The following is a 13,891-nucleotide window of genomic DNA, read 5'->3' as shown; positions in this document are numbered from 1 at the left end:
TGACAGGAAAATGAGGATATCAATTAAATGCAAGTCTAAAAGAAGTATTAAAAGAAGACACTGGAAACTGGAATAACAAGGACGCCAACAATGATTAGGATTAATTTATAATGACGCATTGTGAGCTTGTAGATCTAGAATAGAAGATAGCTATTGGCAAGTGACACAGTAAAGTCTAAATCTGTCTGTGTTCTGAAATCCAGGAGGAACAGGGTGGAGATTGAAGAGTGAAGGTTTTCCTTAACCACATGAATCCTAGCACCCCGATTCTGAGCATGTCATAAAAGGTGGACATTCCACTAAAATAGACAAACATTGGCAAAAATAGCCAACCTACAAGCTCTTGGTCCCCTCAAACGAGATGACCAAGTATAGAATCCTGGGTATATAGGGTATATAAGTGACTAAGCATGTCGACTCAGGAAATTAACAGGGTCCAGACCAAATAAGCTTTGCGGAGAATCAGATGTGTAGCTAACCATTTGGCAGGTGCAGCATGAGGGCAACCTGAACGTACAGTGTACCTTACAATCAATACGGTAACACTTGTCACCCTGTCAGCATTCTAGTACCACACACACTTCCTGTTCAGTCCATGGTGCAGAGACCATGGAGAGGTGAAGCAAGAGAAGTGTTGTGATGATAGCAATAGCAAGCACCACTTTTCAACCTATCTTCATATACAAAAATGTTTAGATTTTCATTATCGTGAGAACGATGGCTTCCATTTTCGCATTGCAACTTTTCAGGAAAGGCTGCAGTTTCTATTAGCTTGTATTTTCCATCGATGATGTCACTGTATACACACACACACACATACACGGTGACCAGCGACCATTTGCTACAAGCTCACGTTGATCTTGTAGATTGGCTATTTTTGGTCAAGAGATTTGGAGTAGAGAAGCAAACCTGGTCAACTGCATAGGGCATGGTTAAATCTTGTTTTGCCTGTGACTGCAGTGATGTTGAACTTGATACCTGTGTACGTAGGGTTTCGTTTCACACAGCAGCTCATCGTCTTTTTGTAGATTACTCCACAGCTCTGGCGCAAACTCACATCCCAGCACTAAAATGGCCCCTGGAGAAATGGCTGACGACGAAGGAGGAACTTGGATGGCGGCCCTAGTGAGTGGTGACCAGCTGAGAGGACAGAGGGTAGAGGCAGGAGATGAGGCATGAAACACAGTCGGTCAGGCAAGTGGCCAGGGTGACCTCCCTTTCCCTTCACCTCTTTCAGTCTTCTGAATGCTTCTTGGGTTTCTTTGAGGGGTGCAACAGTTAACGACTATAAAAATATAAACGATAATTGATGATGAAATGAAATAATCATCGTTGGGCATGTCATTATAAAGTAAAAACTTTAAAAATATTATAACATTGTCAAAAATAGTAAAACTATAAAATCCTGATTGGATTAAATTGGTATCCCAACTTGAAAATACATTTTCTATTTAGGAGACCCTTTTTACTTAATAGGGCTATTTAACACTTACAACACTTTAGCAAAAAAATATATAATAACAACAATAATAATAATAATAATAATAATAATACACAAAAATAAAGTTGCTTGTTGATAATAATTCTATGAATTTAAAAAGTAATCGATAGAATAATTGCTAAGAAAATAATCAATAGTTGCAGCTCTATTTGTCTTTTCCTCTGCCTTTATCACCCCGCACCCATCTCGCTCTGTGTGTGTGTGTGTGTGTGTGTGTGTGTGTGTGTGTGTGTGTGTGTGTCTCTTTATATCCCAAAGCTATGAGAGCATTGGCCTGCGCAGGACAGCGATGAGTGGACTTCCATTGTGGCTGTGCATAGCGTGCAGGCCACATATGTGCGCATGTGAGTGGTCTGTCACTGTGTGTGGGTTATAGCTGTGTGTGCGCACTCGTATATATGTAATGTGTCACATGCAAGTGAATGTATTCTCCGGAAGAAAAAGCAAAACTGTATGTAGTCATACAGTGTGTGTGTGTGTGTGGGGGGGGGGGGGGGGGGGGGAGGATTGTGACTGTATTCAAAACAATTATTTAGTGTAAGACATACTTCTGTCTACAGGTATATAAATTAATTGAAAATTAATATTAATTAATTGAAAAAAACCCTCAGAGATTAAAACTGGTATAACAAACATTATCAATTATCAACATAATTTGTCATTCATCTGCCATATTATACAGGCCTGGAGGAAGTAAAACTGTTTTGAGGATATGTATGTATATGTTCTACTGTGGCATTCCGATGGAAAATTGGTTTCTCAACAGTAGGCTACACTGCAGTATAAACTTATATATAATTAAATGCAATATCCTCTAGTAGTGTCATGTGTACTAGAGGAAATTATTTGAGCTGGAGCCTGGAGGTGCAGCTCTCTCTCTCAGCTTCATCGCGCCCCCCAGTGGAGAAAGTAAACAACAACACGTTGATGAGGCAGCTCACATTCACAACAGCATCTATACTAGGCTAGGGAAAGTCACGATTTCATTATCATGAGTCATGACGCCTTATGAAGCGGGGACTGGGAGTCGATGCTTATGTACATAGCTTACTTATTATTATGGGAAAGATGAGAACGGAAAGCTTGAAGCAGTTACTATACCTGTAACCTGGCTGTATGCTACTATATGAGCAGCTTTTCAGACTCAGAGAACTACATCCCCCACAATGCTTTGCGTAATCTAACATGGCGTTGCCCATCGCAGTCTGACCCGACTTGAATGTAAACACAAACATCAAAATCCTACTACTAGGCTATTACAGCGAATCACACCAGATACAAAACGACAGAATGAAACTATTGCTAAAAGCTGTAAGACGAATTCACAAAGTACCTGCTCCGTGTACGTCCTGGCGTTGTTTCGCCTCCCCTGCGAACAGCGGTCTGCTCCATGTCCGAGATGAGGAGCTGGTGGTCGGTTCGACTCGGGAGATGGTCCAGAGGTTCAGAACGCACGTGGAGGTGAGGCCGAACTTCATCTGCGAGGAGGAGGAAACGGCTCTTATGCAAGAATTGGAACTGGGCCTGAAGAAGAAACGATACGAATTTGACCACTGGGATGGTGTAAGTGACTCACATCAAATCATGAATAACAACAGTTCAAGGTCGAGACGTTTGGGGGTACAATAGAGAGGCCTACGGAGTGCTTGTGCAATGTATTAGTCCGTAGTTTTTAATAAAGAAGTAATACCGTTTGTTTACTTCCTGTTTACTTTGAACGTAATTCCGACCTTCAACGGATACGCCCACTCACTACCGCCATCTTTGATTGATTGATTTATTAACAGTTTGCAGAATTACAGTACATTTCAAGTACAACTCAATACAACAACTGTTAACTGAGTGGACGACACCATAAAGCATTACACAGCAATGCATTTACAATAGGGCCCACCATTTTTAATTCATCAAAACAGAGACTTACGAATATACACAACTATATAGTCAATCATATAGGGTAAAAATCATAGGAGGTAAAAAGGGAAAAGAAACATATACAGTGAGGGGAAAAAGGGGTGGGTGGGGGATTCAGATTTTACGGGAAAAGATCTTGTGCCCATCACAAGATCGAAGTCTGACTGATCTACAGCAAAATATTGATATTTGTATCTATTTGTTATCCATTAACAATGTGGAATTTACCGCCTAGTATCTTGTGTTCATCACCCTTCAGGCTATTCACGGGTACCGAGAGACGGAGCGTCTGAGATGGGGGTCGGTGTGTGAGGGCGTCTTGAATCGGCTCAGATCTGTAGCGTTCCCTGAGGGCAGTTCACTGCTGGGCCCAGTACACATATTAGACCTGGACAAGGCTGGCTACATCAAACCACATGTCGACAGCGTCAAGGTGAATTCTCTCCTATGCAGTCATCACTCACTGCATGCATTGCAGACCTGTAACCTGGGTGTGCATGTGTTGGTTAGACTTACCAACAGTCATTAGTCAGACAAACCTGTGCTGCCAATTAAAAATCACCCGTGCCGTGGGTTGAAAATCGCATGCACCTGTTAACCTCAGTCTATTTTGGGAAATCTATTTCTAATCAATGGAGTAAAATGTATGGAAGATACACTATTACGACACCACCCAAACCTCTAACAAAGTGTCAAAAAGAGAAGCAACTAGAAAAAGTGCCCTTCTGGGCACAGGTCTCCACCAGGATTTCTTCCTCAGCCTAGTGGGGATATGCGTGCACAGTTTCATCGCAATCGGACGCTGCGTTGAGGAGTTGTGGCGATTTGTACAAAGCGGGCTACTCCTGAAAACTGTAGGAGCCAATCGTGGCCAATCAGGATGGAATATGAGAAATCAAACAAACCTGTGTTGATCACATGACTATGGAGATCATGTGTACCGATTTGCGTGAAATTTGGATAAAATCTGAAGGAGTAATAATAGAAAATGTGTTTTACATATGTGGGCCTCATGGTGGCGCTATAAAGAGCAGATGTGAAAAATTCCAGACAAAGGTTTTTCCTTGGCCTCTAGGGAGTTGGCATACAAAGTGATCCACAGATTCGTGCAGTTAGAGGTAAAAACACTTTTCGGCCAGTTATAGCGCCACCTTGAGGCTGAGTTGAAATTGTTCATGTGGCATTTCGTCCTCGGCCTAGTGGGAATGTGCGTGCACAATTTCAAGGAAATCACGCGATGTGTTCATGATTTACAGCATTTTGTTTGAAACTGAGCACTCCTGTGAACTTTGGAAGCCAATCTTAACCAATCAGGATGGAGTCTGAGAAATCTGAAAGACCGGTTTCGTTGAATGGCTGTAGAGAGACTGTGTACCAATTTGCGTGATGTTTGGACAAAATCTGTAGGTGTACTGTGCAAAAAGTTGTTTTGCACAAAGCGGCCTCCTGGTGGCGCTATAACAGGCCGTTCTGGAAAGTTTGGGGCAGAGGTTCATCGTTGGCATCCAGGGAGTGTGTGTGCAAAATTTGGCATCGACCGGGTTAACGGTGGCCGAGATTAGCTGCTAACGGACGGACACACACACACACACACACACACACGGACGGACGGACGGACACACGGACGGACGGAGTGCAAAACATACTCTCCCCACATGCCTTCGGCCTGGTGGAGACAACCAGGTGCTCGATGGAGGTGCAGTATAAGTTTAAAAGTAAAATAGACTGGTTCTTCAAAGATCAGTGGGGCTGGAATACTAGAAAAAAGGCGGTGATCAGAGCACTCAAAAGTTTAAAAATGAGGAAGGTATTTAGAAAAGTATAAAAAAGCCAACATGCTTCGACTCACGCAAGAGTCTTCATCAGGGCAGGTACGGTAACAAAATGTAATTTAGACCCATTTCAGAAATATCCTCTAATAAAAAATAGCCAGCTTTCAATAATACTTTTTGTTTCATTGTATGTCCTTTGAGAGTCTCCCGTAGTTTTGTTTATCTCGATCATCTTCACCAGTATCCATCACATCACATACATCAACATAAGCAAACTGTTGCCGTACATAGTTAAAGGTGATCAAAATGGAATAGCCTGAAGCTAAAAGCATATATATATATATATATATCTCACACACACACACACACACACACACACACACACACACACACACACATGTGTTTCGTAATGTCCTGTTCTGATCCTCATCTTCTGTCAGTTTTGTGGCAGTACCATCGCAGGGTTAAGTCTGCTCTCAGACAGTGTCATGCGTTTGGTGAAGGAGGGGGGCACCGACGAATGGTTGGACCTGTTGCTGCTCCGTCGCTCCCTTTACATAATCAGGTTTGTCTAATGTCAAGACTGGTTCAAAAAGTATATTTTTATACACTTTTAGTTTTCTGGTGCCACAGTCCTACAACCAATAGAGGTTGCAGTCCTGCCCCCTACCAGGGACCAGGAAATGATTCCCCGTTCATTTTCCTCATAGACATTTCAAAAAGTATTTATTTAAAGACCTTTTAAGCTTCGTACAAAGCCAACTCGAGTTGTGACAAATCATGACAACAACACAATTTTTCGGGCCGAACAAATAATTAGAAAGAACAAGAAAACGGCAGGTTACAACACTTTTTTTGTTGTTTTTCTTCTTTGTAATTATTTGATCGGCCCAAAATGTTGTGTTTGTTGTCATGATTTGTCTTTGTCTTCCGTGGCGTAATAGTCTTTAAATAAATACTTTTTAAAATGTCTATGGGAAAAATGAATGAGGAATTCACTTCTGGTCCTAGCTTCGTCATGAAAGGGGGTGGGACTGAGAAACTCTAACAGCTTTTGAAGAGAGCTATCAAGGTTTTCAATAGGAAACCATACTCGTACCATCACTGTAGCTTTAATGTTTTGCTCATTTTAAAAGTCTTTGTTTTGTATACTAATGTTTACATAGAGATAGACTGGATGTGGCACTAGGTCAGATACCAGAGGTGATAATGAGGTCCATCATAGGCAGACCACTTTTGGAAATATATAATAAAACACAACTAAAACAATGATCTAAAATGTTTTATATTCATTCTTCTTATTGGTAGTTATGTAACTTCATTACTTTTATGTTTTGGGATTGCGGATGGCAATTAGCAAAATCCATCCTGAACATGAGCCATCATGTTCAGTTGATCATCACATTCATGCTGCTAAAAAGTAGCATAATCTATTCCCCCTCGTCTGTCCAAAACCACGCAGGGACCAGGCCAGGTATGACTTCACCCACGAGATCCTGAAAGACGAAGAGTCGTCATTCCACGGACAGAGGATCCCTCGCCAGCGCCGTGTCTCCGTCATTTGTCGGAACCTTCCGGTCTGAAGCCAGAGAGCTACAGTGAGAACACATAACTGCCACACAGACTGGACTCCTAATACAGAAAGGCCACAACTTGAACTGAGGGGATCTGCTCTGGGGAAGTCACATAAAAATGCATTCATACAATGTTGGGAATGTTTTCAAAAATGTTGTTGGCAATTACCAACACAGATTTGATCAAAGAGTGAATGTGATTCATAGTGTTTAGATAAGTTATATTTAAATTATGTTATCACTGTAAAGTCTGTGTAATACACAGAAGTGCTTAAAGCATTTATGATGTTGACTTTCTGATGCACTTTACTAAAATAAAATGTAAGTTGCACACTTTGCACAGGAACTGTAAACTTATTTTGCATCAGGTCTAATTTAAAAGCATGCCTAATAAGGTCCGACCGCACCAATGCAACTCCTTGCAACAAAACAGTTTAAGGCTCTGTGAGCCTAATTTAGTATGATCATGTTTCTTACAGGGTTTAGGAAAACATTAGCTGTAGATGTGAATTAGGCTTGCAAATGCAAGATGAGAACACTTGCAAATATCTTATAAATATTTGTAACCAGCTAAATGTGATTTTGTTTTTCGAATCAACAGCATCAAAGAACTGGGTCAATAATGTGCACCTGCATTGGAAAACAAGTATAGATGGATGACATGCAACAAAGTACTAAACGCATTAAATATTCCTGTCAATGTTAATTCATACTTTCTGTAGGCCTACACAAGGGGAAGGAAGACAGTGCAGGTTTATTAGACCAGTGGTTAAAAAAACAAAGTCAGCATTTGACCCGTGGTTAAATGTGGTAGAATAATGAGAGACCTTGTCACCTTACAGATGCAGGATGATCACTTTGTGTCTTGTTACTGCACACTATATACAGTATGCTCAGTCTTGCCATGGTAAGAGTTTAGATTAAACTCTTCCGCGACCTCAGCTGTTTGTTTAAGTTAAAGTAGTTAGAGTAGTTCACCCAAAAAAAGAGACTTCAATTACAGACCCCACGAAGCCTAGCTGCAGCCACAAGATGGTAGTATATCCCATCTATCCAGGTGGTTGAGATGCTGGATGACCCCACCTTGTAGGTGGGGTCAAAAGCTATCCCCACACCCACAGGAAACCTGTTTCAGTTCATAGTCAGGGTTGAAATGCCATGAAAGCCTGGGTGAATTTTCTTTTCTTTTTTTGTGTGTGTGACTAACCTGCCAGACAGGACTGGCACCCACACAAAAAAAACTGACACGGGTAAGGAGCAGGTGGCTAAAATGGTAAGACTAATGATTAAATGTATCTGGTTTTAATTGGAACGCATGTTTGATAATTTAGCATTTAAAATGAATACTGTTTGTTTCAGTGCTGTGTTAATTTAGTGTACACGTACAGTGTATTTTATTTTTTATTTTTATTTAGTATATATAGTTAGGCCTACTTTGTTTTCAAGGGGGAAAAAAACTCAAATAATGCCACCTCATTGAAAACCAGATACAGTAGATACGGAAGATGGATTTGGAGAACAATTCGATGCGTGTCCTTGTGACTGGAGGGTCTGGGCTGGTGGGCAGCGCCATTAAGCATGTGGTGCAGGAGGAAGGTGAGAGACGGGAGGGAGAAGAGTGGTTCTTCCTCTCTTCCAAGGAGGCCGATCTTGTGTAAGTCATATCATCATGTCTTTATCAATCATATCTACACTGGCCAGTTTGCTGTTGGGGTGGGAGGGCTGTGAATCTCTCTGAGTTTGACCACTTCTCTAAACTTGTGGGATGCTGCTGATCAATATGGGCGTGATCTCTAAAAGGTGCTGCGGTGCAACTGATGCTAAGACTATGACATGCTTACAGAGATCCTGTGCAAACAAGGGCTGTGTTTGAGAAGTACCGGCCCACTCATGTCATCCACCTGGCTGCCAAAGTAGGAGGACTGTACCAACACATGAGGGAGAACCTACACTTTTTGGTGAGACAATCTAAATCAGTTTCTCAGTAGCCAACTACTCTATTGTTAACATGTTCAATTTGGTTATAGAGCCACCATAAATATGGGGCCACAACCTATCTACTGAGTTGCTGGTTATGACAGTCTGTCTTCACAGAGAGACAATCTGAAGATAAACGATAACGTGCTACAAACAGCTCATGAAATGGGCGTCACCAAGGTGGTGTCTTGCCTTTCGAGTTGCATCTTCCCTGACAAGACAACCTACCCTATTGATGAGACTATGGTGAGTTTAGGTATATTTTTTGAGGGGCGCTAGACGAGCAAATCGGCTAACCATTCACATGAATTCAGTTCAATGAAAGGGGCAATTAGGTCATAATGTGCCTGAAATATGACGTAAATGTTGTCCCCACACGTCTCATATTTGCCATTGACAATGAAAGGAGAAATTAGGTCAAATGTGTGCCGAATATGACGTAAACTTGTGGCAACAAACATTAAATGCCTTTGACAATGAAGGGAAAATACAACATGTAGACGAGCAAATTGGCTGCTAACCATTCACATAAATTCAGTTGTTCATGAGATGATGATTGAAAGAGTGTCTCATGGAAATAGTTCAGGTATAGTGATTGACAGGTGAGCAGGCAAGGCCACTGGCCAGGCTGACCATATAAAGGAATGAAGGCAGAGGACTGTGTTTGGCCACAATGTGGCAGTTTACTTGTGGTATGTGCTTTACATAAAAGAAACATATGGAATTCTGTTTCAATAAACAAATCATGAATAGCAGTTCAATCTAAATCACTTCAATATTAAACCATCTTCAGATCATGGAATAATTCATATCTAAATAAGTAATCAATCAATGATGTAAGCCTAGGCCTGGGCCGTGGCTCAGCGGTCCAGGCACCGTGGCTGGTAATCCAGTCTGGCAGTGTGCCGCGGGTTCGACTCCCGATCCGGACGGCCTTTACTGCATGTCTTCCCCCCCATCTCTCTCCCCATTTCCTGTCAGCCTACTGTCTGTCCCTCCATTAAAATAAAGGCGAAAGCCACAAAAAATAATATAATAATGTAAACCTAATGTATAGAATGAAAGGATCAAGTCTATATACATCAAACAATACACATACATACATATAATATATATATATATATATATATATATATATATATATATATTAATCAGGCTTGATTGAGTGTCAGTGACTCTCCATGAGCCTTTTATTGACAATGATGATGTATAATGATAAGAGTGCCCCTCACTTTACACGGGTGTGATTTTTTTAATGAACTAATACATAGAAAGACAAATATTTTATATACTACATATACATATACTGATATAGTGTGTGGGTATGTATTGTACAGTATATATTGTGTATATATACACACACAAGATAGAGTGAAAGAGAAGCCTAGCAATGACAGAAACACGATCTATTCATTATTTGGACAAAGCTTGTCTTTATTGAATACCTGCTCTCCTCCCTAACGCTTGCAGATACACAATGGGCCGCCCCACGACTCCAACTTCGGCTACTCGCATGCTAAAAGAATGATTGATGTCCAGAACAGGTGAGCTGTGCACACAAACAGGGTGTGGAGGGGACACACAAGTGAATAATAAATAAATAATAATAATAATAATAATAATAATAATAATAATAATAAAACAACAATAATTCAGAAGTGTGTGTGTGTGCGTGCGTGCGTGCGTGCGTGCGTGCGTGCGTGTTCACAGGGCGTACTTTCAGCAGTATGGACATCGATACACAGCAGTCATCCCAACTAACGTGTTTGGACCACACGACAATTTCAACATAGAAAATGGACATGTGCTTACAGCACTCGTGCACAAGATGTACAAGGCCAAAAGTATGTAACACAGGCACGCAAGCACACACTCTTTCTCTCTTTCTTTCTCTCTCTCTCTCACACACACACACACACACACACACACGCACACACACCAATATTACTGTAACTGTACACACAAAGACCATGAAAAAGAAAATGACAATGTTTTCCCCCTGTCTTACCCATAGAGGGAGGAACTCCTATGACTGTGTGGGGCTCTGGTACACCTAGAAGACAGTTCATGTTTTCCCTGGTCAGTAGTGCAGCATCAATATATGCAACAGAAATATTCAAATGCAGCCTAAAGATCCTTTCAGATGGGCAGTGTGTGACGCAGACGTTGTCGCCTGGATCAACGACAGGTCTGCTCTAGCCTTGCGTAGCCAGCCTTCACCTGCCTTTGCAATGCATATTGACCCAGGCAGATTAAGTCTGGCCCCTCTCAATTCTGGGAGGACTTCACGAGCCAACTAATATGCCCGCAGTGATATTAGTGTTGCTACGCAAGGCTAGGTCTGCTCATGAGGGCCGCGTTAATCGCTTCCCATCTGAAAGGACCGTAACCGGTTAACTCTCATAGCGTGTGTACTGTGTTTTCCTCAGGATCTGGGCCATCTAATGATCTGGGCACTGAGGGAGTATAATGAAGTCGACCCCATCATCCTCTCAGGTAAGTTCAGTCATACTGTAAGCCAAGGGGTCAGTAAAAGTAAAAAGTCAATTTTATTATATAGCGCCAAATCACAAAAGGTTATCTCTTGATGTTTTACATATATGAGCAGGTCACAAAGATTATCTCCTGTACGGACGAGATATTATCTTGTACGGACGAGATAAAATATATTTTGAATGCATGGCCTTTCAGGGGTTCCGTAGTATGTCACTGTGCGCAGGTGTTTATATTGTAACCATGCTTTCTTGCCTCTCTGTCACACAGTGGGGGAAGGGGATGAAGTCTCCATCAAAGATGTTGTGGAGATGCTTGCAGAAATACTGGACTTCAAAGGTCCAATACTTGTATCCAAAACTATGACCTTTAATCAAATGCTCGAATGATGCATTGTACTTTAAGTACATTTTGATACCAATACTTTTACTCAAGTGAATTCTGGACTTTTACTACATTGCAGTATTGATTCTTTTTTACTTACGTAAAATATGTCAGTACTTTTTCCACCACTGCCCTTGACCCCTTCATGCCAGTACGACACAACCATGTCAGATGGCCAAATAAAGAAGACAGCCAGCAATGCCAAGCTGAGACGCTACCTCCCCGACTTCACCTTCACGCCCTTTAAAGAAGGTCAGAATTTGTATTCTGTATTCATTTCAGCTTCAATGTAGGCTTCAGGTGTTTGACGAGTTGTGGCGAGAATGTGTAATGATGAGGTCACAACAAGCTGTTAATGAGATATTAACAACAGTCAAACACGAGTCTCTGTTTTAAAATGGATTCATCCAACAGCTAGATAAAGATAACAAGACCAAATGATTCAATTTGTGTCAAGGAAATATCTCTGTAGTTTTGGCCCTCCACGCTCGGCCTACAAGCGTACAGAATATTTGCATGCAGCATGTTGGCATCACATAACTTGTTTTTCCACTTCTCTTTCAGCTGTCAAAAAGACCTGTGATTGGTTTGAGGCCAACTATGACATTGCTCGCACATAGAGACCTCACCCAACCACCAAGCATTTTGGTTGAGATGGCAAACACCTATTGTGTTCTGTTCCATTTGATGACACAAGAACCTATCACACTATGTAAATAGATGTTGCTGGGTACCCCATGTTGTATGAGTGGTGTGAGCACTGGGTTGCTGGATTATGTAAACTTTACATAATCCAGCAACCCAGTGCTCACACCACTCAGAAGAGTGTGTGCATGTCTGTGTGGGGTGAAGACATGGAATGGCTTGACTGAGAATGTTAAACACAGTATTAAGGTCCCTACACACCGGACACGATTTCGGATTTTTAGCTGCGTTTTTAATGGTTTTCCGAAAAACTCGCTCAGTGTGCAACCACCTTTTATGTCACTCTCATCAAGAAACTGTTCAAACAAATCTTGGCTAAATACAGTATAAATATAGTATATAAGTACATGATGATGGTAGTATGGTGGTGATGATTATAGCCTAGTGACAGCAATGGTGGCAGAGATGGAAATGTTGGTGGTAATGGTTGTGGTGATGGGGATGATGTTAAGATAATATGCTTAGAATGATGATGGTATCTGTTATAACAGTAATAATAATAATAATTAAAATCAATATAATTACATGCTTATTGATAGAGTGGGATCGTTTTTGTTTGTTTGTTGAGTGTCTACTTTCGTTTATTCAGCTATTCCAACTATTCTTGCCAAACATAAGGTCATGTACGACGATAGGCCTATCCCTTTTTTGATCACCTTGAACAGTTTGCTTATGTTGATGTACAGTATGTGATGAAACCCACTTTTCCCCTACATTACTTTTATCATCATGAGTGATTCTATTTTGATCACAAGTAATTCATGTCAGTTGTAGTACAGTGTGTTCTTAGACAGTCAATTAACTCAGTGAAGTTCAAGTTCCCCTCCTCCCCACAGAGAGGCATCCCTGCATGGGATGAATGTCGACATAAACAGTGGAACACAATCAAAATATAGCCAGAGGTCTTTCTGCAAGGAAACACACCAGCACAATAATAGTGTTTGATAGAGGAAAATTACGGCTAAAATATTTATATACATATAGGCCTATACAAAACAGTTACCTGATTCATATGTTTTACTTGTGTTCGATCTTTTATTATCATTTGGTGTGTAAAAAAAATAAAAAAAAAAAATTGAATAAAAACAAAGTTCAAAAAAAAAATAATAATAATTTCCCTTTAAGTTAAGAAGCCTTTATTCTAATATGACTAATTATGTACAATAAAAAAGGACAACAATCATCATGGTAATATTTCAAGACAATGTGAAAAATCAACCATGGTTCTCCATTTCATAAAAAAGGCCTATTATCAATCCTTTTTCTTCAAGAGCAACAGTGTATTCCTTGAGTCTTACTGTATGATAAAGATAAGTCCTTGAGCAAACCACTACCCCTCTTCACTGAACTGAGCAAGGTCTTTGAGCGCTGCGTACCAATTGTGTCGGTGTATCAGTTTAAATACTATTGTCTGACAATATATTAATTGACACAATATATTAATACATTCAAAGAAAGACAACACATGTCATAATCTCTATGAGATCTACCTACTGTGTCTACAGTCTTCCTTCAGGCCCTTCAAAGTAACTACTAGGACAACAAGTAAAGCAACATGATGAAATACTTGT

General features: G+C 40.7%; 2 protein-coding genes across 2 annotated transcripts; both read left to right on the top strand.

Moving 5' to 3' along the window:
• Positions 1 to 2,687: 2,687 nt before the first annotated feature.
• On the top strand, positions 2,688 to 7,031 carry alkbh7 (alkB homolog 7). The gene is made up of 4 exons (XM_083780010.1): positions 2,688 to 3,064; positions 3,675 to 3,848; positions 5,628 to 5,752; positions 6,650 to 7,031. The coding sequence occupies exons 1-4, from the start codon at positions 2,792 to 2,794 to the stop codon at positions 6,768 to 6,770; spliced, it is 693 nt and encodes a 230-aa protein (XP_083636136.1). The 5' UTR covers positions 2,688 to 2,791; the 3' UTR covers positions 6,771 to 7,031.
• A 1,253-nt stretch (positions 7,032 to 8,284) lies between these two features.
• On the top strand, positions 8,285 to 12,282 carry LOC310868764 (GDP-L-fucose synthase-like). The gene is made up of 10 exons (XM_083779227.1): positions 8,285 to 8,415; positions 8,605 to 8,719; positions 8,856 to 8,984; positions 10,209 to 10,282; positions 10,449 to 10,582; positions 10,753 to 10,817; positions 11,168 to 11,234; positions 11,502 to 11,581; positions 11,768 to 11,867; positions 12,180 to 12,282. The coding sequence occupies exons 1-10, from the start codon at positions 8,288 to 8,290 to the stop codon at positions 12,233 to 12,235; spliced, it is 948 nt and encodes a 315-aa protein (XP_083635353.1). The 5' UTR covers positions 8,285 to 8,287; the 3' UTR covers positions 12,236 to 12,282.
• The last annotated feature ends 1,609 nt before the right edge of the window (positions 12,283 to 13,891 follow it).

Source organism: Protomyctophum parallelum (genome assembly GCF_964188405.1).
Source record: "Protomyctophum parallelum genome assembly, chromosome: 13".
Lineage (NCBI taxonomy): Eukaryota > Metazoa > Chordata > Actinopteri > Myctophiformes > Myctophidae > Protomyctophum > Protomyctophum parallelum.
This window is presented reverse-complemented; position numbering and strand designations above follow the sequence as displayed.